We start from the raw sequence: 24,702 nt of genomic DNA on the forward strand, positions 1-24,702 counted from the left end.
GCTGACAAAGAGGAGGAGGAGGAGGAGGAGGAGGAGGCGGCCCCCGGGGAGGGATGGGGCGGACGTCAGCTCACTTAACGGAGGGGGAAACTGAGGCTGATCTGCCCAAACTGGCCCGATAGGTCGGGGAAGAGTCGCGATTAGAACCCGGGTCCTCGGCTCCCGCCCGCGGCGCCAAGGCTTTGCAGACCGCGCCGGAGCCGGCTGCAGCGGTGGAGCCGCGGCGCCCCCTCGCGGCCGGAGAGGCCGCAACGCTAGGCTCGCGTGCGCATCCACATCTACCGGGCCCCGCCTCTTCCCGGGGCCGGCCCAGCCGCGCGTGCGCGGTCCTCTCTCGCGGAGCGCGCCGTGCTTCCGGCGGGGACGCGCGTGCGCAACCTCTTCCGGCGTGCCCCGGAAGCTAAAGTCGGAACGGCTGCGGGAGCCCTCGCGCTGGCGGCGGAGGATGAACGCGCCCCCGGCCTTCGAGTCCTTCCTCCTCTTCGAGGGAGAGAAGAAGTGAGCGCGGCGGCGGGGCGGCGGGGCGGCGGGGCGGCGGGGCGGCGGGGCGGCGGGGCGGCGGGGCGGCGGGGCGGCGGGGCGGCGGGGCGGCGGGGCGGCGGGGCGGCGGGGCGGCGGGTGGGAGCCCCGAAGCCTCGCTGCCGCCCCTCGGCCGGGGCCCGGGGGAGGGGGCGGGGGCGCCCAGCCGCTCTGACCGCGGCCCCTCTGCCCGCAGGATCACCATCAACAAGGACACGAAGGTGCCCAACGCCTGCCTCTTCACCATCAACAAGGAGGACCACACGCTGGGGAACATCATCAAGTCGTGAGTGGGGGCGGGGCGGGGCTCTGCCCCGGTGCTGCTGCCCCCCCCGGGGCCATCTGCCCACTGCAGGAGGCCCCGCTGCCCTCCAGCTCCGGTGACAGAGGAGGAAACCGAGGCAGCGGGGGCAGCGGGGGCAGCGGGGGCGGGGCAGACCTGCTTCACTTCACCGAGGGGGGCAGAGCTCAGTGGCATCCCGATTACCACCCGGGTCTAGCTAGTCTTAGGCCAAATTGGAGACGAACCTTCCTGCCTCCGGGTCCTGCTCTCTGTCCGTGGTGCCACCCAGTCACCGGGTCTCATCCATAACTAGTCTTGTATTGATAACTTTTGCTTTCGTGTCATCAGTTTCCCTTCTGGGAAAAAAACTGGAGATGAACCCAACACAGAAAAAGGCCTGACCTTTTAGACAGCGTTCTGCATCCGTGATCTCCTTCCTCTGCAAAGAGGTGGATCTTTGCTTTGGGGCCAAGCTTGGTTATTAGAACATTATAGCATTCGACTCCTGTGATTCTTGTCCTTTACCTCCAGTGTTATAGTCATGGTCTAGAGTCGTTTTCCTGGTTCTGCTAACTCTGCTTTGCATCAGTTCATTTGAATCTTCCCATATTTCCATTTGCATCACGGTTCCTGTTTTTCAAGCATAGCAAATAATTCAGTTGTTTAGGGATCCAGTTTATTTAGCCATTTCCAGTCAGTGGACCCCTCTTTTGTTTTTAGTTCATTGTTGCTCCTTGGCTTCCTTTTGGGGCAGGGGTCAAGCAGATCCCTCCCCATGCTATATGTGCTCGCCCATTTCAGTATCCTCCCACCCTTCTCTCCACATCCTTTCTGGCTGCTTAGAGCAATTTCCTCTAGATCTCTCCTTGGTCACATCGGGACCTGATCTGAACAGCACCCTGTCCCTTGCACATTGCTGATAAAATGTAAATTTTCATTAATATAACTCACTTAAATTTTAGGTGAACTCATGTGACTTACTGGCCAACTATGTTACTTACCATCCTCCCACTTTGGCTGATACAGAGATTTAAAATCTCTGCCTTTTTGTTGAGGTCTTCTATTTAACAGAGTGCAGGTGGCAGATGCCAGGGGAGTTAAAGGCTAGTTGAGAAATGTTCCCTGCCCTCAGGGAGACCAGAGCGTCCAGAGAGGCCCAGAGATGTCGGGTCACTGTGTTTCAGTATACTCAGTCCAAAGCTGAGAATGCATCCTCACAGAATGAGGAGGTCAGAGAGAGTCTACAGAAGGTCATGTTTGGGTTGGGGCTTAAGAGGAAGACTAAGCATTCATCTGGCAAAGAAGGGGGAGCGGGAGGGCACTCCAGGCCAGGAGGTCCTCACACAGGAAGGTAGAAGAGGGGTGTTCCTTGGGAGCTGTGTCATAATCCACGTTCCCTTCCTCCACTTGGTCAGTGAACATGTACCTAGAGGCAGCAGTGTAGTGTGGTGGACAGAGAGCTGGCCTCAGCACTAGGAAGGTCTGGGTTCAAATTCCATCCTTGAGCCATCCTGACTGTGACTTGAGGCTGGTACCCTGGGTTTCCTTTGCAATGTTCTAGGTGCCAAGGAGCAATGATGGTGCTGATTTGGGTTGGTCAAGGGAACTGCTCACCCAGGAGTTCTCTACACCGGTAAAAACCCAGCAGTGAGATCACTGCTGTGGGAGATAAAGCAGTTTGTTGTGGGTAAGAGATGGGAGTCTTGAAGATTAGGAAAAGGTCATTTTTATTGACAAGTCACTGACATTCAGAGCTTTGCTAGAAACACTGTCACAAGTTCAGATGAGCCCATGAGATTTGGGCATCATCATCATCACCCTCTAAAACATTTGCCCCCCTCCCCAAACATTCTGGGGGTTTTTTGACTTACAGCAGACCTGAAAGTCTTGTCTCCATTGAGGGGATGGTGGACTCTGACAAATAAATCAATATGTAAAAAATAGGATTGTTCCAGGATTAGAGACACTTCCAGATGGGAGACCATACAGAGTACTGCCATGCAGACCTGGAAGCATGATGCCTTTTGTCAAAAATGACCAAGAAACTTTTAGCCAGGAAGCCTCAGGAGTGTTTTCAAAGTCCAGTGTAGTAAGAGGGCTTTCCCAGTGATTTAAAGGTCTCAAAAAATCTTATGTTCAGGGCCTCATGACATAAAACAAGTTAATAGCAACAGACATTGCAGAGAAAACATTTTTAAAAGATAGAAAAAGTTGAAACTTTATTGTATAAAATGATTATTTACTTTGTTTCAAGATAACGTGTAGTTGAAGGGGTCCGTGTGGAGCAGAGGCAGCCAAGAGCACACAGTGGGGATGGAGGTCGCTGTTGTATTTCTCCCTTCATCTGGCTTACCTTCAGTCTTGGCCTCCTTTTTTGCATTTCAGACAGTTACTGAAAGACCCTCAGGTGCTGTTTGCAGGCTATAAAGTCCCCCATCCACTGGAACACAAAATCATCATCCGTGTACAGACCACTCCAGATTACAGCCCCCAGGAAGCCTTTACCAACGCCATCACGGATCTGATTAGTGAGCTCTCCTTGTTGGAGGAGCGATTCAGGGTAAGGAGCCGCCAGCCTCTGGTGTGAAGCATGGGGAGGGGTTTGGTCACGGAGCCGGGCTCATCTTGCCGACACAGTCTGGTAGAGTCTTTCCCCACTGCAGCGTCTTCCCTAGAAGAACCACCCTCGTTTCTGGCTGCCAGTCTGCCTTGTCATTTCCTTTGAGTGCTTTCAGGCTTGGTTGTTTTTGTGCTTTGTCATAAATGATGGCCTTCTCATCCCTACTGGGATATGGGGACATCCAGATTCACTCCTTGGGAAGGCCATTGCTGGTAGAGACATGAGATTAGATTGTGTTCTAGGCTCCCATCCCCTCCATGGCTTTATTGGTGATGAGTTTGAAAGGCCAAAGACACTTGTCCAAGTGGACACTGTACTTAGAGAATTTCTTAGCTGTGATAAGCTGACTTGTGATGTGGCCTAAATGTGTATGCGACAGAAGAGAAGGTTTGTCACTGTAGTATGCCCCCTCCTGAACCTGGGATCCTACAACTTGTTCAGCCCTGACTCAGTGGCTCAATTTGCTTTTTCCCCCCATTCTAGGTTGCTATCAAAGACAAACAAGAAGGAATTGAATAGCACTCGACATCTCATCCATGTAGTTGCCGTTGGATTATGAACACCCTTTCCTTTTGACATCCAGCTGGTATGAAAAGTTGAGAAACTCCCATTTCCTATTAAAAATGTATACTCTTTCAGTATCTCAATTAGTAATTTTTAGCCATTTCCAAAATCTTCCTTGCCATGAAGTCAGTGATAGTCTGGCCAATGTGGGCCGGAGATTATTAGAGGGAGATGGAGACTGATCCCCAAGGGATGTGTCCCCTTAAGAGGAGGGTTCCTGAAGGGCTCTGACTCTTGTTGCCACAGACGGTGTGCTGGGTGCAAAGGTTGGCTGGCTGCTGGTCAGGCTTCAAACTCCACCATTATTATGCCCAACCTACCAATCAGGCCATTAAGGTGGGAAAGGAGTGACCTGGGCTCTCGGGTCAGACCTAGGGAGAACATAAAGACACAGCTCACATGGTTTTAATTTGAGTTTAGTTGAAAACTAGCCACTTAAAAAAAAAACACTTGGTGAGGCTTACAACCCCACCCCAAAAGCCAGCTCAGCCCTCAGCTGCTAGGGTTTCTTCCAGATGGCAATGACGTTGGTATCTGTCAGGGCCACCAGGTAGGTGAAGGTAGGGTCCACCACTGCAGTGTTGATCAAGGTTTTGTTAATCTTTTGGCCTCGGGCCAAGAGGTCTGGCCATTTGAGAATCTGTCAGAAGGAAAAAAAGACTTTAGCTGAATTGTTCCCTTCAGGGCTAGTCCAGGCCTAGAGAAAAGCAAAGGGCTTTCCTGGTACTTCAGGTTCTTGTGGGAGGGCAACAGGAAGGGACCCTCACCCATGTCTTCCCAAGAGAAGGACTTAGGGAGGAATAGTTCTGATCCTTGGCCAGAGAACACCCCTTCAGGAATAGGTATGGAGCCCAGGGGTTCCGCAGACTCCCAACAGGCCTACCTTTGTCGGGGGCACCTTAGCCTGTCCGGGTGGCGGCGGCTGCTTGAGATAGTGCCTGACGTTGTACATCCACACACTCCCTTCTTCATCTCCACAGAACACAAATGCTTTTTCTGCAATCGAATGCCATTTGGGGGTAAGGTCACTGTTTCCCCCCTGCAGGCTGGCTTCAGGGCTGGGGGACAAGCTGCTCAGCAGCACAGCCATCTGGCTGCATCTTTGCTTCCCATGGGGGTTCTCCCTCCATTAAACCCCAGGTCCAGCCCTTAATCATCAACAAGGCCCTTATATCCTGTTTGTCATTAGTGGGCTCCTCATCCCCCTTGGGGGGTGGGTCTTCTCAACAGCACCCCCCTTCCCCACAGTTCCCTGCTTCACCTGGGCAGGTGCTGAGGGTCAGGTAGGAGAGTTCTGTGCTTGACCACTGGAGTTCTGCCAGGATGACGGCGGTCACTTGCTGCTTGTCTCCCCTTCCTGCCAGGGACTGTTTCCAGCTCCACAAGCAGATGGAGCCCAGGGTACAGCCCTTGGAAGCTGCACAAAAGCGAGACAGCCAGTCATGAGGGGTGGGGAGATCCTGCCAGCTCAGAGGACCCTCTGTCTCCCTGGGGAGGCAGCTGCTTCAGGGCCTAGGGCCGCTCAAGGATGGATGACTCCCAGGCCAGCTCTCTTTCCCCCATCCTTGTACAACCCCCCAAATTGTTACATACCCCAGAAGACCATCCTCCCTGCAGCCCTAGCTTTGGCCCCCTTGGGACCAGAGCCTCGGGACATGCTCCTCTGGCCCCCAAGGGTGTCTGCAGGCTGCCCAGCAGGCCACAGCCACTCACCCACAACATCTTCACTCACAAAGCCCAGCCCATCCACTCTCTTATGTGCTCGCCCTGGGCCTTGGGGGAACAGGAACACCATCTCAAATTCTCTGCAGAAAGCCAAAGCGGTGGGATGTCATTGATCCCAGAGGGTGACCCAGGACCGCCCCCCCCCCCCTTGATGGCTCAGAGGCCAGATCACAGGGACATGGGAGGTGCAGGACCATGGCATAACTGTGTGACCCTTGGGGGGGGGGCATCAGCCTCTCTGTAAAACAAGGACCAGGCAGGAGGCCTGGACAGACAACCACCAGCCTGTATCCCAGAACCCCACGCCTCCTTATTCTAAGCTTTGTAGACCCCAGCACCACAGTGGGAGAAAGGGTCTGGAAGCTGCTAACACCTGGGGTGGCTGGACACCACTGCTAGCCTACGACCAGGTCAGTGGCCCCCTCAGAGAGACTTGGGGCTCAGGCTGTGGACCCTATGGTAAGGGAAGTCCCTCAGGTCCCATAGTCCCCCTCACCTCCTCTTCCGGGACTCATCCAGCCGAATGTCCCAGGCGAAGCAGCCGTCCTCACAACCAGCCAGCAGGTAGTGGTCAGGACATGAGGTGACCGGGCAGAGACGCAGGGGGGTGGCGCTGGCGTCCAGCATGAGGAGCTGGCTGGGAGGGGGGGAGGAGGGAGAGTGTGAGCTGCCCCTGGGGACTCCCTCCTCGCGTCTCGCAGGTGGGTTCTGGGGAGCAGGCTCACCTGGGCCTGAAGTGGTAGTTGTAGTCGGGGAGGCCGATATCCCAGAGAATGATACGCTTGTTGTATGAGGCTGCTGCAGGTAGAGGAGGGAGAGCCTGAGCCCGGGCCCAGCCTCAAGCCCAGCCGGAGCCTTCCCCGGGGCCTGACCTGACCAGAGGCAGAACCCTGGGCGACAGGCCTCCCACTGCTGTCTCGGTGTCCCTAGTAGCCAGTATACAATAGGGCTTAACAAACACTTGCCCCCATGGGCCCCACAGGAGGGTCCGGCCACGCCTCCCACTCTGGGGATAGGACACTGGTCTTACTGAAGAGGTGGGTCTCCTGGGAGGGGCTGAAGCAAGCCATGGCAATGGGTTTTCGGTGAGCTCGGATGTCTCCGTAGCAGAAACCAGCCCGAACGTGTATGAGGCTCACGATGCCACGCCTGCCCGCGGCTGCCAGCACGCTGCTGCGCTTCTTCTGCCCGTCCTGGGTCACCAGGGTCAGTGAGGTCCAGGCCACGGTAAAGAACTCCTGGGAGGACCCAGAGGGGCTCAGTAGGGGGCCAGGGGAGGACCCCCCCCCCCATGTCCAGTTCTGTCTCGGAGGCTCCCCCACCCCTCAGGACAGAGGCAGGCTGGTTGGCCTGGGACCCCGGAAGGCAGGATGCTCCTCACTAGTGAAGTCACACGGGAGTCAAAGAAAAGCACCAGAGCTCACCCCCCTGCCCACCTGGCACAGGCCCCAACCCCTCAGAACATGGTGGACCCAGGGTGCAAGGGGTGGATAGGAGGCGAGGCTCCTTCAGGAGAGACCCCCACTCACCTCTCCAGGCACCTTGTACCTATGGAGCACCAAGCCAGTCTGGCAGTCAATGACGCACACGGCCTCCCCACCACAGGTGGCCACCGTCTGGGAAGCGCCCCTGGGCAGTCCTGGAAGAGGGCCAGGAGGTCAGGAATGAGGTGGGGGGACAGGCTGCAGAGGATGGGGAGAAGCGCGTGGGGGGCAGCACCCCCGGGGCTGCAGGCTCACCAGTGCCCTCCTCCCAGCTGGGCTCAAAGGCGCAGGCCCACAGCTGGGTGCTGAAGTCCTCGGGGCTGTTGCCTTTGCTGTGACACTGCAGGAAGTGCATCGGCTGCAGCTGCAGGGACTCGGGACCCTCTGGTTCCGCCTCGCTCCGGGTGCCCATGGCCAGCCCAGATTGCCCATGGCCTGGGCCACCCACCTGGGAGCTGAGGCTGGCCTCCCCGAGCATAGGCTGGGTGTCCTGGGGGGGCAGGGACTCGCGGGCCCTCTTGCAGGGTGGGGAGTCCGTGGGGATCCTCTTCTTCCATTTAAAAGCTGAGAGTTTGAGCTGTGCCAAGAAACCGGAGCCCCAGGCTCAAGTGAGAAGTCTTTAGGGATCACCAGATCCAATACCTTAATTTTTACAAATGTGGGGGAGGAAGGGACAGTGCTGGGACTCCCCCAGAACACTCCTCTCTCCGGTCCCTGACTGCCAGCGCCTCCCCTCTGCTCCTTGTCTCTGATCCAATCTCTCCAGAACAGGTTTGTACTGACTGTAGGTGCATCTCCCTCACAAGGGGGGTGGAGGGGCCAGGGCCTCCCTTGGTGTCTCCAGAGCTCAGCAGGATGGCTAGCATACAGGAGGTGCTTAATAACTGTTAACTGACTGACAAGTGGAATATGAACTCCAGGTCCCTGGATCGAGTCCAGTCCACCATGGCAGTGCTTTGGCAGAAGTTGAATTGGGCTCCATGGGCCTCCCTGAGGGGTCAGCTGAGGCCCCCACCTGAACTCGAGGCCTGGGGCCGGGCCTTCATATAAGAAGAACCATCCAGCCTGTGAAGGGTCCAATTGAGGGGGGCCAGGGGCCAGAAATTGAGGCCCAAGGCAGCCCAGCCTGGGGGGCTCAGCCAGTAACAGATCCGAGCTCCACCATCTCCCTGGTGACCACCAGCTCCCAGGAGGCGAGGCCTATATGCATGTGAGGCCCACTGGAGATCGAGGAGGGTCTTACCACATACTCTTGGTTGGATGCTCCTGCCGGGCTCGCTGGGGTCGCCGGGATCACCTCTGGGGTCCCTGGGGCCTCTGGACTCAAATCACTTTCCTTGGGGGCCTCCTCGGAGGGGGCTTCCTTTCCGCTCAGCTTGGAGACCACCAGCTGCTGGGCGATCATCTTCACCTGAGGTGAGGCAAAGTCCAAGTCAACCAGGGACATGCAAGAAGCACCCGGAAAATGCTCTGTGCTGGGGTCCCAGAGGGGAGGCCCAGCACCCCTGTGAACACCAGCCCCTATGGATATCAACAGGCAACGTAAGGTACCCCACTGTAAGAAAAACCACTGGGCCTGGAGCCTTGAATTCAAATCCAGGCTCAGACACTTGCTAGTAGCCATGAGACCTTGGGCAAGTCACTTCACCGCAGCCTTCATTTTCTCAACTGCAAAATGGGGATATGATCAGCATCTCCCTGGGTGGGGGTAGGGACCCGGGCTGGGAACTCAGGGAGTAATAAGGAATGCACTGGTTCTGGAGAACAGAGATCAGAGCTTTTCTTCTCTCTGTGGGGGACATGGGGGGCATTTGGGATGTTGTGGATGGATGTGCTGTCTTGTACTAAAAGAAAGAGGAAGAGGAGGATGGCGTCCTTTATGGGGAGAAATGATGCTACGAACAAAAGTGAATTAGAAAAAAAGAGAAACATGAAACTGCAGACTCAAGGCTTTCCCGAGCAGCCCTCCGGAAGCCACCCGGGGCAGAGGGGACCGGGCCAAGGTGACATCCCAGCAGCCCCGCTGCCACCTGGGGACTCACCTTCCACTGCGTGAAGTCGCTCAGGGACTCGGGCCCATAGCGCACTTCTTTGACAGCAGACTTCACAAACTCCTTGTGGATGTCTCTGGCGGGGGTCTGGGAGCCCAGTTGATCCTGGAAGTTCTTCTCCCAATAAGCAGTGACCTAGGTCAGGGCAGGGAGACAAGCAGAAAGAGTCAAGGCTCGACCAGCCCCTGCATCCAGCCACAGCCGCAGCCGCAGTCCTGCCTGAACTCCCCCACCCCATTCTCTTCTTTTGTCTTTTCTCAATCTCTACATTCCTGATTTTCACAGATACAAGGATAAAGGCTCAGAGTTGGGGGGACCCTCAAGGTCACCTCTCAGCTTGCGGTTCCTCACTTGGAGTCCAAGAAGCTTCTAGTTTCTGAAGGGGAACAGGAAAAACCAGGTGGAACTCAGAGCTGCAATGGACCAGCTTAGTTATTTGGAGGCTGTAGATGCAAGCACCCCCAAGCAAGAAGAGATGCCAGGGCCAGCTGCCAGGGCTGTTCTGGGCAGGGAAGGTTCTTTGGTGCCTCTTGGATTCCCACTGCCATCTATAAAGCTTCATCTTATAAAGCAAACCCCAAAACCCACGGCTCATGGCCTAGCCCTCTTGGCCTCTACCCAATCAAATGTTAGAGTCTGCTAGTCTGCCTCTTGACATCGTTCCTTTTAGATGTTAAACTGGGTTTCTAATGTCCAATGACCTTCCAAGAGAGGGTTCCCTCCACTGCCTCATGGTCCAAGCCCAAACACTGCAGGCGACCCTCTGAGCACCAGCCTGGCCCTCACCAATGTTTGCTGCCTGGCTAACTCTGAGTAAGCCACTTCCCACCAGGCCTCCGTTTCCTTATCTCTAACATGAGGACGTTGCCTGTGGTGGGGAGCCTTGCACCCCTTCTAGATCTGTAAGCCTCTGATCCTCTGAGGTCCCTTGAGCTCTAGAGGTGGAGAGATGTTCCTCACCAGTATTCTGACTACTTAGTGAAAAATGATTTGAATCAGACCAACCACCAAACAAGAAACTTCATGCTGGAAGGTGGGAAAGGGGCCAAGGGTACAAAGAATAACTTCGTTTTTTGGTGGTCTATAAATAATCAATATAATTGTTTGTGCTCCAAGAGTAGGACAACCTCATCCAAAAGAGTAGGTCAGACTTAAGAAGGGAAACTGAGCCCAGATGTCAAACATTCTCTTGCCTAAAGGTCCTCAGAATTAAATAGAAGGACTGTTCTCCATAAATGATCTGGTAGAGGCCATTTTATCATCGGCCTAAAGGCAACCTCTCATGAGACACTTAGTCATTTCATCATGCTGAATAACCACACAAAACAGCAGCAGTTTATGGCTCAACATCCCCGACAGAGGACCAGGCCCTATCTGAATTCAGAAACTGATCAAATGCTACTCCGAATAAAATCAACAAATACTCTAATATTTAGCAACTTCATCACAAACACAGGTATGGGGGAGGGTGGCAAATGAATGTGCTGGTGAATCTGGATCAGGAAGAAAAAAGGAGAAACCGAAGGTTCTAAAGGCAAAGAGGTCACACCTGGAGAGGGCAGCGAGTCCAAATCGGAAGGCTAAGGACAATTAACTTCTTAGTGCAAAGATAAAAATCAGCCCCCCCAAAGAAAATCGAGAAGATAAAGGTCTGCCGATGAAATAACTCCAACTCAACCTATTATAACAATTTATTGACAAATGAAAGTTGGGAAATGGGTAAAGAAAAAGTGGCAATGAGCATCACCATTTACCATCACTATTAAGCTTAAACCTTACAAATCATTACAAGAAAGTCAAAAAAGCCTAGAAACCACCAGAAGCAAGAAACACTTGGTCTCCTTTGCCAAGAAAACACATCAGCTAAGGGCAACACACCCTCCAGGCAGAACCAGATTAAAATGTAATTGGGAAACATTTCACCAAGTAAGTAAAAATAGGGTTCTTGTCCTCAGTTATCCAAGGAGACCAAAATGGCATCGCTACGTCAAAGTGTCGGTGTATCCGACTGTGGCTGATGAAGCCAATCCGAGCTCAAAATGCCCTGCTACAGGTGGGCCAAATAGTCCATGGGAACACCTGGGGTGGGCTCTCCAAACTTGTGCATCTCACGTTTTCTTTGAGCTTTTCTTTCAATTCTGCCTTGCTCATAGAATAAGTAAAAAATCTAATTCAACATAAATGCTACTGCCAGTCTTTACATCAGTATGCCTAAAAATCCACTTCATACAACATCATCTCAGCAAACAGTGGCAAGTACTGGAGGGGGGGAAGCCTAGCTTCACTGCACCTAAACCACAGCAAGTGGGGAAGGGCAGTCAATGTAGAGGAGATGGAAAAGATACGTCCAAGACCTCTAGCAAATGTTTTTCTGTTAGTGGTAGACTCACCCTCACAGAGTAGAAAGAGGGTAGATAAGAGAAGGGAAAGTGCAAACTATATTCCAGAGCTACAGAGACAGGCAGGAAGCAGAAATGGAGATAATGGAGATAATGATGGCAGACACCAAGAACTTACTTTGGCTTCACTGAAAATGAGCATACTGGCCTGCCCTTTTTTTTTTAAATGTTTTTTCAAGGCAATGGGGTTAAGTGGCTTGCCCAAGGCCACACAGCTAGGTAATTACTAAGTGTGAGACCGGATTTGAACCCAGGTACTCCTGACTCCAGGGCTGGTGCTTTATCCACTGCGCCACCTAGCTGCACCCCCCTTATTAACAGGATAACTAAACTGGTAGACCAGAGGGATATTGTGAATGTGGTTTATCAAATGCTAGCAGTCTTATTAAAGTGTTTCATGTTATTCTTTTTTTTATGTTTTTGTTTTTTTGTCTTTTTAGGTTTTTGCAAGGCAAATGGAAGGATGCCTGCATGTTCTTATCAGGGCCCTGACCAGAATGGAACAATACAACACAGGCTTTTCTGAATTATATTTTTTTACCTGATCTATGTGGCCCAAGGCCACAAATCCGGTCTCAGACACTTAATAGTGACCTAGTTGTGTGGCCTTGGGCAAGTCACTTAAACCCCATTTGCCTTGCAAAAACCTTAAAAAAAAAAGAATAGCACGAAACACCTTAGGGCAACTAGGGGGCACAGTGGACATACCACTGGCCCTGGAGTCAGGAGGACCTGAGTTCAAATTCAGCCTCAGACACTTAATAATTACCTAGCTGTGTGACCTTGAGCAAGTCACTTAACCCCACTGCCTTGCAAAAATCTAAAAAACAAAACAAAACAAAAAAGAGATGGAAATTAAGTCACAAGCAGCAGTGGGGAGCAGCTGGGTGGTGCATAGATGGAGCACCAGCCCTGGAGTCAGGAGGACTGGAGTTCAAATCTGGCCTTGGACACATAAAAATTATCTGTTTGATCTTGGACAAGTCACTTAACTCCACTTCAAAGGGATGTGACACAGGAAACAGACTTATTCTGGCTTCCTCAGGGCAGAGTTAGAAGCCCTAGGTAGAAGGCACAAACAGGCAAGTTTAGGCTCAAAAGAAAGGATCCCTCCTCATCCCCAACAATTTTAATTAGTAAAAACCAGATTGGGGTGTTGTTGCAGGAGTTAGAATGGGGTCTTCCTCTTTGAGTTAGGACTGGATGATCAAGTGAAGCTGAGCTGAAATGTGAATTTTTCAGGTCTGGATTGATTCCAGTAGGCAAATGTGAGAAGGGAGAACCACAGCCTATGGGAGATGGGATGGTGTCTGCAGAGAGGGAGAGTTGAGGGTTCCAAGGTTTCAAACTTATTAGAAATATGGTCATGCCCTCAGCAGAAAGAAGGAAGGAAGCAGAAATGCAGTGAAGAAGAAAAACTGGGAACTCCACTTAAGCAGCCTGCTTAGTGTGGGGGCCCTCGGGTGGCCTCAGGCAGGGAGATGGTGAAGAGTCCTGCGAAGAGCAGTTACAACAGACTGAATTCCCCCCAGTGCCGCTCATCTTCCTGTCCCTGTAACCACTGGGCAGACTCCTTGGCCGGCCGTCTAGGGAAGCCTCTGCTGAATCTCCTTCTCAGAACAGAGTTTTCAAAATGAAATGAGAAGCTACATTTCAGCTAAAGATGAGTGAAACTAAGGTGGCAATTTATCCCTCCTTCCATCCAGATCAAAAGAACCCTGGAAATCCTGACCACAGGCAAGAACTACTGTTTAGACAAACTCCTGATTAATAAGTCAGAGTCAAACATCGCAAAGTCAAGTTAGGTCTCTAGGGCCAGGTATCTGACCTCTGAGGTCAGCATTAGCAAGACTTTCAGTGTTCTGTCAGAAATCATATGTGGGGAGAGGCAGAGAATCACTTGTTGACCTTGGGGAACTTCTGGAGCTCAGATCCCAGTGGGGCCCTAGGGAGTCCCCCCCCACCTCCCCTTTGCCATGCTTACTCGACTGGTCAGTTCTCGGTTCAGGATCTTCACGTGATTCATCAATGAGGCAGTTTCCTTCCCGTTGATTTTTCGGATGTTGGGGAGGAGGGAAGAGATCTTATAATTGTCATTGACCTGGGGTAAATACAGACAAGTTCAGGAACAAGCTGTCTTGGCCACCAACCTAGGCCTTAAGGGGCCCAAGTCCCAGGGTCAGAGGTAAATGATCCCCGAGGGATCACCTGATTCAATTTTCCTCATCTTCCTCACCCCCATCCATTTTACACTGGAGCAGCCAGGGGCCCAGATATTCTCTAATGCCCCATGGTGGCAGAGCTGGGTCTCCTGAGGCCCAGAATGGTTTAGTCCCCTTTCCACAGGACCACATGCTTTGTGGTAAGTTCCCTGAGGGCCAAGACCTCAGCTCATCTCTTTGGAACAGTCCTCCACAGTATGGCTTGAAGGACCATGGTCCACCTCAGAGTTCTGAAGGCTTAGACTTCCCCATTCCATGGAATGTTCTCCCTTCTCACCAAATCCTTTTCCTCCATGAACACTCACATCTCCTAGCCCCCCCCCCATTCTATCTTACTTTTGTTTACTTTTTACTTATTCTGAATATTCCTTCACTATTCTGTGTTTCCTCCCCTATGAGCTGTAAACTCCTTTAGGACAGGGCCTGGCTCTTCTGTGTGGCTCACAGTCCCAGCACTTAGCTGGTAACCTGGAGCTCAAGGGACCTCAGAGGTCAGGCAGCTCTGGGCCAGGCACTGGGCTAAGATTGGGCAGAGAGAGCAAGGCAGAAGACCGTCTTTGTTTTCAAGTGTAATGGAGGAGATGATACTCAGACATCTATGAGACACGAACATACACACACACACACAGACTGTGTTACAGATGGCTTCCAAGGTAAGATGTGTACATACAACAGAAACAGAACACACCTGGGTGACACGTAACACAAATGTGATAGACAGACAGACAGGAGCCATCTAAATGCTTCTATATTATGTCATGTCTAGATAGTATGTGTGCTTATAGGTGTAGATGTGCTTGTAGGCCCAGAAGCTGAACTGGAAATCATCGACAAAGGCACTGGCTTAAGAAAGATTTGACTAGGGGTGGCTAGGTGATGTGGTGGATAGAGCACCGGCCCTGGAGTCAAGAGGACCTGAGTTCAAATCCGGCCTCAGACACTTAATAATGACCTAGCCGTGTGGCCCTGGGCAAGCCACTTAACCCCATTGCCTTGCAAAAACTTTAAAAAAAAAAGATTGAAAAAAGAAAACTCCGACCAGTCAGATGAGAAGATGGGAGGAGTGGAGGGTGCACCCTACAACTCCCGGTCTGCAACCCGAAGCCAATCTGGCCACGAAGGGATGGGGTGGGCTGTGACCCCAGATCTTACTACTGGACTCAGTGCTTCTGCTGCCCGTCCTTCATTTTTCCCCTAATCGCCAGCACCTCAGACTCCCTAAATAAATACTTGGGGTGACTGAGTGACGGCCACAGGCTTCTTTCTCTTTAACGTGAAGGACAAGACTCAATCTCGAAGGGGCACGGCTGCCCTGCCCCAGCTCACCGTCAGGTATAAATTGTCTTCGAAATCCACCTCCTCCAGAGCAGGGAACTGCTGCAGGGGGGTCACGTCCTCCAGCTGGTTGTTGGAGCACTTGAGGATCTGCAGGCTGGGCAGGTCCAGGCCCTCCGGCACCTTCTCCAGCAGGTTATCCGACAGATCCAGCTCCTTCAGCTGTTTCATGCGGTTGAGAAGCTTCAGGTCTAAGTCTTTTGCCCGAAGCTGGAGGTTTGACAAGCTGTGGCAGGGAAAGGGAGGGTGGGGGAAGGCTCGTGAGACTGGACTCCCGGGGTCTTTCTTCTTGTGACGCCTGTCTCCCCAACCACACAGCAACCTTGCCTCCCCAGGATCCTCGCCCTGTCCTTGGGGTCCTAACTGCTATGGGGCGGATGAGAGAGAACAGCGGTTGGGGTGCACCTGAGCTCCCAACTCCAAGAGGAGGGCTCTATGCCAGCCCTGCTGCCCGCTCCTCAGAAGGGGAGACTGGAAGCCCAAGTCATCCGGGTCACTCCTCCGGCTTCCCACAAGGGCGGGACAGCGAGCAGGACGGGGTGCCAGGCATAACCCTGGGCAGGGGGGGATGCTGGCACGGATGCTCCAAGAGGCAGTGGCAGAGCCCCGAGGGGGAGTGGGGTCATGGGGGGAGGAACCAAGGGGCAGGAGGGATCCCACACCAGTGGGTAGGAGGGCCTGGCACCCTAAACACCGGCAGTTGGGGGGCCCTGGCACCCTACACCAGCAGTTGGGGGGTCCCGGCACCCTACAACACTGGCAGGTGGAGGGCCCTGGCACTCTACAACACTAGCAGGTGAGGGGCCCCGGCACCCTACAACACCGGCAGGTGGGGGGCCCTGGCACTCTACAACACTAGCAGGTGGGGGCCCCGGCACCCTACAACACTAGCAGGTGGGGGGGCCCCGGCACCCTACAACACTAGCAGGTGGGGGGCCCCGGCACCCTACAACACCAGCAGGTGGGGGGCCCCGGCACCCTACAACACCGGCAGGTGGGGGGCCCTGGCACTCTACAACACTAGCAGGTGGGGAGCCCCAGCACCCTAAAACACTAGCAGGTGGGGGGCCCCGGCACCCCTACAATATTGACAGGTGGGGGGCTCCAGCGCCCTACAACACCGGCAGCTGGGGGGTCATCTTGGAGAAGGCCAGGCCGAGGCCCGGGCACCAGAAGCAAGAGGTGCGGGGGGGCACGGAGGGGGCACGGAGGGGGCAGAGGGGCGGGCTCCGGCCGCCGGCCGCGCGCACGCGCACAACGCACCTGGAAGCCGGCTTTCGGGCGCGCGCACGCAGCGGCTCCCGGGACGCAGGCGGGCGTGCGCCCCCCCGCCGCACGCACGGGCCCGCCCCCGCATGGCCCCCTCCCCCCGCCCGGCACAGACGCGCGCGCGCGCCCCCGCCCGGCTTACTCGAGCTTCTTGATCCTGCCCAGGCGGTCGGACTTGGGGTACCCCCTCTGCAGCAGCAGCGGGGTTTTGAGGCGGCCCATGGCCCCCCGGGCCCCGCGCGGCCCCCGCCGCCCGGCTTCGAGACGCTGCCCGCCGAGCCCACGCGGGGCCGCGGCCGGGGCCGGACGGAGCGGCCGCCGGGTCCGGAGCCGCGCTCGGCGGGGCTGTTAGTGCCGGAGAGGCTCGCGCGGCGCCGGCCGGAAGAGGCCCGGCCGAGCAGGATCCCACGTGTCTCGGCCTCGCGGGACTACTTCTCCCGGCGGCCTCCGCGCCCCGCGCCTGCGCACGCGCCGCATCCGGGCCCGCGCCGCATCCGGGCCCCGCGCCGCATCCGGGCCCCGCTACTGCCGCTATGGCGGCGGCGGCGGCGGCGGCGGGGAGCGGAGGGAGCCGAGGCCGCCCCGGGCCGCGGCCCCGAGCCTGCGGCTGCCAAGGGGTGCGGACCTGCCTGCTGTGCGAGCGGGAGCCGGGGGGCGTTGCGGCCGGGGCCCCGCCTCCGCAGGTGGGAGCGCCAGCGGGGGTTGGGGCGGGAGGGCCCAGCGGAGTGAGGGCCGGGCCTCGGGGGGCGGCACCCCCGGCCCGATGTGGCCCCGGGGGGGAGCGAGGCCGGGCCCGGCACAGCCCCCCGAGTCCGTGCGGGGGCCGGGGGCCGCCTGCCGCCTCCCTCCCCGGGGCTGAGCCGGGCCGGGTCTCGCCCTGCAGAAGGCGGCCCGCTTCTCCTACTGCGCACGGACCGGCCTGGCCCTGGGCGCCCGGGGCTCGGCCCACGCGGGCTGGGCCTTCCCCTTCCCGGGCGTCGCGCTGATCCCCGACTTCGTGAGCGCCGAGGAGGAGGCCGAGCTGGTGCGGGCGATGGGCCGGGACGCCTGGAAGCCTTCGCAGTCCGGCAGGAGGAAGCAGGTAGGGCCCCCGCCCAGGGGCACCCCTCGCCGCGCCCTTCTCTGAGCGCTGGCACCGGCCCGGGCTGGCCGAGCGGGCACGTGTCGGGGTGCCGCGCGTCCTCCCCGGAAACCCGAGCCGGGTGGACCCCGGGGAATCGGGGCAGCGGAGGGCGCACCCCAACAAGGGCCGGGGGGCCCCCGGAGATGACCTCCCGAGCTGTGAGGGAGCCCTGGGGGAGCCCGGTGGCCCCGAGCCACGGAGCCTGGTGCCCGTGAGGCGCCGTGGCCAGTTTGGTTCCACCCGCGTCCGAGGGAGAAACCCAGATTGCTCCACTCCTCACCCTTATTCCTCATTTGTTTAATCAGCACCCGTGCTAGCTAAGGTTTTCTCCACCGAAGCATCACCTTCCTTTGCTCCTGCTCTCTCGTTTCCTCCCTTCTCCAGGATTATGGACCTAGAGTCAATTTTAGGAAACAGAAGCTGAAACTTGGCAGCTTCGATGGCCTGCCCAGCTTCAGCCGAAAGATTGTGCAGAGGATGGGGGCGTACCCCGTCCTGGAGAGGTTCCTGCCGGTTGAACAGTGTAACTTGGACTACCACCCTGAACGGGGCTCTGCGATCGACCCCCATTTGGATGACTCCTGGCTCTGGGGAGAACGACTGGTCAGCCTCAATCTCCTCTCCCCGACGGTGCTGTCCATGTCTCGGGATTCAGAGGAGACACTTCAGCTATTTGCTGTGGCCCAGGAGAGAACGGGGAGCTCTGGGCCGGAGGACCCCAAGCCAGCAGACCCTGGTGATGCCTCGAGCTCCGGAAGATCCGTTCCATGTGACCATGTGGAAGTGGCTATTCACTTACCGGCCAGGTCCCTGCTCGTGTTGTTTGGAGCTGCCCGCTATCAGTGGAAACACGCCATCCACCGCCATCATGTGGAGGGCCACCGGATCTGCGCTACCTTTCGGGAGCTGTCAGCTGAGTTTTGCCCTGGAGGAAAGCAGGGAGAACTAGGGCAGGAACTCCTTGAAATAGCTCTGTCATTTCAAGGAAAGCCCGTGTGACAAGCCCAGAGAACAGAAGCCATTGCCCCGATTTGTAAGAAACAAGTTCAGAACTCGAGAGTGCTGCTGACAAGGTTGGATTCCTAGTACGAATCAAACTGCTTCTAATTCAACTGCATAATTTTAAGAAAAGCACGATGTGGGACGGCTAGGTGCCATAGTGGATAGAGCCCTGGTCCTGGAGTCAGAAAGACCTGAGTTCAAATTCAGCCTCAGACACTCAGTAATGACCTAGCTGTGTGGCCTTGGGCCAGTCACTTAACCCCATTGCCTTGCAAAAAGAACAAAGAAAAGCACAATGTGGTATTATCCAAGCTTGCCCTGTTGTCGTGGCTGTATGAGAATTCACATTCCCATAGGATATGGGAATTCTGCCTTATTGTTTTAGATGGAAGCAAGGCCGATGACCTCTGAGGATCCTTAAAGGTGGAGTTAGAGAGGTTGGAAGAACTGGGATGAGGCAGCTGTGGTCTTGCTGGGGAGGTCGGCCCCAGTGAGGCCATTGCTGCCCTGGAGGGGCCAGGCTGCCACCTTTGTCCCGGCCCCACGGGGACGACTTGACCCTTTTCTTAGTGGACATTCACCTATGAACATTGCCAGTAGGGAAAAGACTCCTAATGAATTGCATTTAACTCACTCAAATCAATGTAAGACTAGTGGGGCCTTCAGAATATACACAACACTCTCTGGAAAGATGATTAAACACATTTTTAAGTTCTTAGAAGGTGATGACTGTAATTCATTGGAATGAGTCTTGCTGCTGATGGGGTAACCACTGGCTGAAACCATGCAAATCTAAGTGGGCTGGCAGCTTTCCCTGGGGGAGGCCGGCCTGGGTTTCCAGAATCCTTGTACAAGATCAAACAGAAAGGACAATCTGGTTGTGAGAGGGTAGAACCAGATTCCGGCCATTGAGGCCCATGCTCCTAGACAGTTTCTTGTTAGATGGGATATTCTCACATTTCCAGAGGTTGGCATTAGTGATGCTCCCACCTGCTGACTGGTACCACACATACCACCCTCCAACCTTAGCAAGACAAACAGAACCAGTTGGATTTTTACCCCTTAACAAAGAGGATCCCACATAGTAGAGAAATTGGAAGTGGATTTTAGAGATCTAATGGGGCTCGGGCTCAGCTGCTCCAAGGCCTGCCAGTCCAGCCCCGTGGCTGCAGACCATTGAGGAGGCAGCGTTCCAGAATTCTTCAGGCTCTGGAATCCCCTGATGCCCAGAAGGGGCTCAGACCCCACAACACTGCACTGGGTCACTTCAATTTTACCTTAACATAGTCTTGGGGGAACACACCAGCCTTCATGTCTGTTTTCATACTTCATGACATACCCCATTTCCATAGACATACTGCAGAAGACCTATTTTCCAAGTAAGTAGTTACTTTGTCCAAGTTAGTAGTTATTATATAGTAGTTTTATGAACTCAAACTGCTGCAATAAACTCGACAGAGTTTTTCAGTTTTAGAATTGAATGTCACATTCCAAACCCCTTATCAGACAGGGAAATTTCATCCCCCAGAAAAATCTGAGGTCCCCAACTCATCCACACCAGAACTGGAATTAGAACCAAAGATTTGGAAAGTGTCCTTTCCATTAGTTTCACTTCTTTCTCAAGAATGTTCCATTTTAACATTGTATTTGGACAGAGGGACATGATAATTCTTCATTGACTTCAGAAAATAGATTGTTTACTTGCTTTGAATTCTAAATTTGGGCCCAGGCTAACCATCAGAATTTATAAAAGTGCATTGTGGTTCTTTAAATTGCCTCCCCAACCTAGCAAGGGCACTTCTGTTCCCTTGCTCAAGGCTGTATGGGTATTTCAGTTCCCATACAAGAAGCCCCTAGGGTTTCTTCCAGACTGAAATAGTCACAGGAAATCTAACCCAGTCCCAGCCTGTAAGACCCCAGGGAAAGCAAACTAGCTCTTGAGCCAAGCCTGGAGGTCAGGTTGACACAGGTTTTAAGTGACTTGGGGAAATCACAGTGAACTGGGGGCACGATCTAGATGAAAAAAAATTTTTTTGACCTCACAGTCAACAAAATTGATTTCCTTGGTAATCTCTATTATCTAATGGCACAAAGACAAGAACCCTTGTCCTCAAGCATCCTGGGATGAGCAGTTTGGCCCTAAGCTAATTCCATTTTCCTGGGCCTGTCATTCTGATCCAGGCTAGATGGGCAGCATCCCAAAATGTAGCAAGCTTAGACCTAGACCAAAAGGGACCTCAGGACTTGCAGCACCAAATATAATAATAAGCCCACCTGTTTCTTACCCCAGGACCCCTTCAGGTAGGGATATTTTAAGGGAAGGATAACAAAATATTGTTGCTGGCCTCAAAGCCTCTTTCTTTCATGGGAAAAAAAGACTGATTGAGCTCTGGAGCAGAGGGCTCAGCCCAGCAAGGATTGGTGGGAGGGAGAAATGGGTCAGAAACCAAACCTCTGGTCAGTTTGGTTTATCTTGGTTGAGGTCATACTTCCTTGGGGCTGGGGTGTTGATGTGTTTTCTTTGAGAAGATGACATTCAATATTCGTATTGAACCCATGAGCCGAGTCAGTGTTATTTTAATAGTACTAAAAGTCATTGACATGAAGATGATCATCCCAATTCCTTTAGCTCTATGAGTAGCTATTAAAACTGGAGAACAAAACCACTTAGAAATAAGGAGGATGACAAACTGGTAACATCCTAGCACAATGACAACTTTGGATTTTCAACAAATGTGAAGTAGAAAAAAAAACCCAAAACCCAACATCCCTTTCTAAACTGAGTTTATAAATTATATCAGCTGCCTCAGACACTAAGTGTCCCCAATATAGGTTAGAATATTAGAGCTAAGGGAGCTACTGGAGTCTACTTGGCCCAATTAACCCAAACAACCCCATTTTAATAATTTTTATCCTTTTTTTTTGAAGAAAATTAACAGGGAGGTGGTGCCAAGACAAGCCCATGAATTGCTTTGGGTGGGAGGGGGGCTGTACTAAGTCCCCAACCTCACTTTCTCCTCCAGAGCATCTGGATCCAGTGACTAGATATGACTGGATGACTGGAGATGGCCTTGGACCTGAGGCAGTCAGGGTGAAGTGACTTGCCCAAGATCACACAACTGATAAGTGTCAGAGGCTAAATTCGAACTCAGATTCTCCTGACTTCAGGACCAGTGCTCCATCCACTGCCATCACTGGAGTAGTTGGTGGCACAGTGGGTAGAGCACTGGCCTTGGAGCCGAGAAGACCCGAGTTCACATCTAGCCTCAGACACTTGATGCTTATTAGGTGTATGACTTTGGATCCCCTTTGGAAACAAGGACCAGAGGGGAAGGGGAAAGACAATGAATGATTTACCAAGTGTCTTGCAAGTTGGAACTTGAATCTTGGTTTCCTGGAGTCTTTTCTACTTTAGCTGCCAGCATCCTGAAAAGTATAGCTTCTTAAATAACCTTTCCAATTATTAAAATTATATGTAGTCTGACATGCCAATGGGGCTCATCCATAAGTCACCATAGAACTGAGTAGTTGCTCTCACTCATTCCCACAGCACCCACCCAAACAGCAGCTCATCTGTTCTTCCCTCCACACCCAAGGACTCTTCATGATTCCTTTAACTGAATGTCAGTCCCTTCCCCTGCAGTCTCAGCCAAGGTTTATGGCAAGCATATTCATCATCATTAGGTTGGGAAAAGTCATCTCACCCTGAGAGGTGGTGAAATGCCCCTTTGTCCAATAGAAATGGAACCATCTCTAAGGCATCTAATAAAGACTAAGGTTTTTTACAGCAGATGGCAAACTTTTAGTTTGGGGTCTTTAAGAGAAGAGTGAATAAGCATGTTCTGGGAACAGCCACTCCTAGACCCAAGGGGATGGGCTCCATGGCCCCCTAAGGTCACTTCTATCCATTCCAGACTTCCACTTGATCTTTGAAATTACACAACATTGGACGAGCTTTTTATAGCTTCAGTTATTTATTCAGCCCCCATGGGACGGAGTTATGTACAATATTGACATGTTTTCCATGCACTGATAAAGACTAAAGCCATCCAAAGTAGGTACAAGTGTTTGTCCAAGTGAGGTTGGATTGTTCTGTTGTAAAAGAGATCTCACTAGAAAATGTGATTTTTTTTTCCCCTCCCTCTGCATGTTTAAAAATATCCAACCTTCTTGATGGTAGGAGTGAGAATTTTGAAACTTCGTGAGAAATATTGAATGGAGGTGCTCTACATTTGGAACCATCTCAAAATATGTGAGTGCTGAGGGTTAGTGAAAACCAGGACTGAGAAAGTGCTCCAGTGGCTAGGATTTAATTAGAAAATAATAGGCCAACCTGTTCCCCATGCTTCAGGGGACTGAAGACTGGATTCAAGTTTAGGAGGAACTGGTGGAGGGAGAGCCTCCTGCTCCCCAGGGTGGGACCCAGCAATAGCCCTAAGGAGTCCAAGGACTAGAGGGGAAGTGCAAAGGGTCAATCAATTGACAAGTATTTATTAAGTCCCAACTCCTTCCATTTGAATTCTTGTGAGACCTTCCCTAAACAATGTCCAGCTTTTGAGAATTTATACCAAGGACCCACCAGCCCTCCCCCAGTTTGTTTTTCCAGATTTTTTTCTGGCTGGCAACTTAATCTGCTGGAATGTATTTATATTCAGGTGGTTCTCTAGATACTGCTGCAGTCAATCCTCTCACCTCTGAACTGCACCCTGGGAACTATCGTGGACAAAACAGTTCTTCTGAGACTGGAAGGAGACCACCAGGGTGCCCTCCATGGGGGAAGCGGTGATGCCTCTGACAGAACTGCTGCTTCTCTTCCGTGTTTATTACTGGATGGGTCCAAGTCAGAAGTCTAGACAGCTAGAAGTTTCATGTAGTTGGGTGGCAAAATGGATGTTTTGGGTTTTTTTTTAAAGCCTGGAAGCCCCTCTGGAGTAGCTCCAAGCCAGCTAGCTGTACCAGCAGGAAAGGTTAGAGCTCCGCTTGGAGTTCACCTGCCTCTTAGGACATCTAGGGCCCAAGGTCAGGAATTCTGGACACCGCAGGAGGCTGTGGGGACAATCTCCCAAGACTCCGTTCCCTGAGATGCTTTGTGGATGGTGCCGGAGAAGAGCATGTATCACCTCATAAAATGCAAAGCTGTCCTCATACATGGGTCTCAACTTACATATTTTTCCAGGGCTTACAAATCAAACATGTACAATAAGATTAAAGGGCACAGATTCAACAAAAACACATTAAAATGTCTAAACAGCATGCAAAGAATGTGTCATAGGAGCATTTCAAGATTTAAATTCAGCTTAATGGGATGGAATTTCTCAGTCCCTCCGTGATTGCTAGCCAGGCTGGTTGGGCCTGTACCGTGGCGTTCAAAACTCCAGACCTCCCATAGACATCCCAGCAATGACTTCTAGTAGGACCTTCCTACAGACCTCACAGGAAAGTTCTTCACAATTCAAGGTTTGTTTTTAATATTGTTGCTCAGAATGTGTCACTTATTGGCCTTCAAGGACCTCAGCAGAGGGAGTGTGGGCTCTTCAAAGTGATTCTATTAAGTCTCCATCAGAGATGAGAACCCAGCTTAAGGAGGGATTCTAGGACATCTGCTATCATCTGTACAAACAAACAACAAGCTTCCCTGGGAGGTTAGAGTTTCTTTCCTGTAAATAATAGTAAAGTCGATTGTCCAAAGCTTTTGCGTCAGAGACAGGCACAGTGTCACCTAAGGAGGAGACCACAATCACCAGGGAAACGAGGATCAAGGACACTCAAAGTCTTCTCACTGGGTGAGATGGGGGGGGGTCTCTTTCATGACATGGACCCTTTAGGCAGGCTGATTAGACTTATGAACTCAATTTATTTTTTAAACATTTACAATGGAAAGAAATGCTAAATTTCACTTAATGGTTATAGTGAAAACAGGTGTATTTTCTTTCCGTTCAAGTTCATAAGCCCACTAAAGTCCACCCATGGCCTCCTATGGTGCCTCTGTATCTGGACTAAGAACATTATGGGCAACCATCATTCTTGGGCCGATGATCACAGAAGGGTTGCTGGTCAGCACTCGGGTCACCCTTTCACTTTACAGAAGTGAAACTAAGACTTGGGT

At 52.9% G+C, this 24,702-nt stretch overlaps 3 protein-coding genes across 6 annotated transcripts; 2 read left to right on the forward strand and 1 right to left on the reverse strand.

Annotated features, from left to right (window-relative positions):
- The first annotated feature begins 179 nt into the window (after window positions 1–179).
- POLR2J (RNA polymerase II subunit J) lies at window positions 180–4,063 on the forward strand. The gene is made up of 4 exons (XM_074189471.1): window positions 180–498; window positions 716–805; window positions 3,188–3,362; window positions 3,906–4,063. Exons 1-4 carry the CDS (start codon window positions 446–448, stop codon window positions 3,939–3,941), a joined length of 354 nt encoding a protein of 117 aa, XP_074045572.1. The 5' UTR covers window positions 180–445; the 3' UTR covers window positions 3,942–4,063.
- Window positions 2,490–16,805, reverse strand: LRWD1 (leucine rich repeats and WD repeat domain containing 1). Of its 3 annotated transcripts, XM_074189463.1 has the most exons (15): window positions 16,614–16,805; window positions 15,194–15,428; window positions 13,630–13,746; window positions 9,238–9,381; window positions 8,439–8,606; window positions 7,451–7,772; window positions 7,241–7,350; window positions 6,742–6,949; window positions 6,437–6,509; window positions 6,208–6,348; window positions 5,700–5,791; window positions 5,248–5,403; window positions 4,870–4,982; window positions 4,459–4,626; window positions 2,490–4,357 (listed from the first exon to the last, which is right to left on the reverse strand). In XM_074189463.1, the coding sequence occupies exons 1-14, from the start codon at window positions 16,691–16,693 to the stop codon at window positions 4,486–4,488; spliced, it is 2,100 nt and encodes a 699-aa protein (XP_074045564.1). In that variant the 5' UTR covers window positions 16,694–16,805; the 3' UTR covers window positions 2,490–4,357; window positions 4,459–4,485. The 3 variants fall into 3 exon arrangements, with proteins under 3 accessions (XP_074045564.1, XP_074045566.1, XP_074045565.1); XM_074189465.1 differs by lacking the exon at window positions 16,614–16,805 and adding an exon at window positions 16,466–16,517 and having other exon boundaries at window positions 2,490–4,626; XM_074189464.1 differs by lacking the exon at window positions 16,614–16,805 and adding an exon at window positions 16,286–16,396 and having other exon boundaries at window positions 2,491–4,626.
- A 175-nt stretch (window positions 16,806–16,980) lies between these two features.
- On the forward strand, window positions 16,981–19,317 carry ALKBH4 (alkB homolog 4, lysine demethylase). 2 transcript variants are annotated; one of them, XM_074189466.1, is made up of 3 exons: window positions 16,981–17,154; window positions 17,355–17,552; window positions 17,979–19,317. In XM_074189466.1, the coding sequence occupies exons 1-3, from the start codon at window positions 17,005–17,007 to the stop codon at window positions 18,591–18,593; spliced, it is 963 nt and encodes a 320-aa protein (XP_074045567.1). In that variant the 5' UTR covers window positions 16,981–17,004; the 3' UTR covers window positions 18,594–19,317. The 2 variants fall into 2 exon arrangements, with proteins under 2 accessions (XP_074045567.1, XP_074045568.1); XM_074189467.1 differs by having other exon boundaries at window positions 16,990–17,088.
- The last annotated feature ends 5,385 nt before the right edge of the window (window positions 19,318–24,702 follow it).

Source organism: Macrotis lagotis, chromosome 5 (genome assembly GCF_037893015.1).
Source record: "Macrotis lagotis isolate mMagLag1 chromosome 5, bilby.v1.9.chrom.fasta, whole genome shotgun sequence".
Taxonomy (NCBI): Eukaryota; Metazoa; Chordata; class Mammalia; order Peramelemorphia; family Peramelidae; genus Macrotis; species Macrotis lagotis.

Excerpts from the sequence above, each read along its gene's own strand:
- LRWD1 (XM_074189463.1), bottom strand. The coding sequence starts at position 16,693 with ATGGGCCGCCTCAAAACCCCGCTGCTGCTGCAGAGGGGGTACCCCAAG. Across the intron at positions 7,773-8,438 it reads CATCCAACCAAGAGTATGTG|CTCAAACTCTCAGCTTTTAA; the intron begins GTAAGACCCTCC and ends TTCTTGGCACAG. Across the intron at positions 7,351-7,450 it reads CAGCTGGGAGGAGGGCACTG|GACTGCCCAGGGGCGCTTCC; the intron begins GTGAGCCTGCAG and ends GCCCTCTTCCAG.
- ALKBH4 (XM_074189466.1), top strand. The coding sequence starts at position 17,005 with ATGGCGGCGGCGGCGGCGGCGGCGGGGAGCGGAGGGAGCCGAGGCCGC. Across the intron at positions 17,155-17,354 it reads CCGGGGCCCCGCCTCCGCAG|AAGGCGGCCCGCTTCTCCTA; the intron begins GTGGGAGCGCCA and ends CTCGCCCTGCAG. Across the intron at positions 17,553-17,978 it reads AGTCCGGCAGGAGGAAGCAG|GATTATGGACCTAGAGTCAA; the intron begins GTAGGGCCCCCG and ends TCCCTTCTCCAG.
- POLR2J (XM_074189471.1), top strand. The coding sequence starts at position 446 with ATGAACGCGCCCCCGGCCTTCGAGTCCTTCCTCCTCTTCGAGGGAGAG. Across the intron at positions 806-3,187 it reads CTGGGGAACATCATCAAGTC|ACAGTTACTGAAAGACCCTC; the intron begins GTGAGTGGGGGC and ends TTTGCATTTCAG. Across the intron at positions 3,363-3,905 it reads TGTTGGAGGAGCGATTCAGG|GTTGCTATCAAAGACAAACA; the intron begins GTAAGGAGCCGC and ends CCCCCATTCTAG.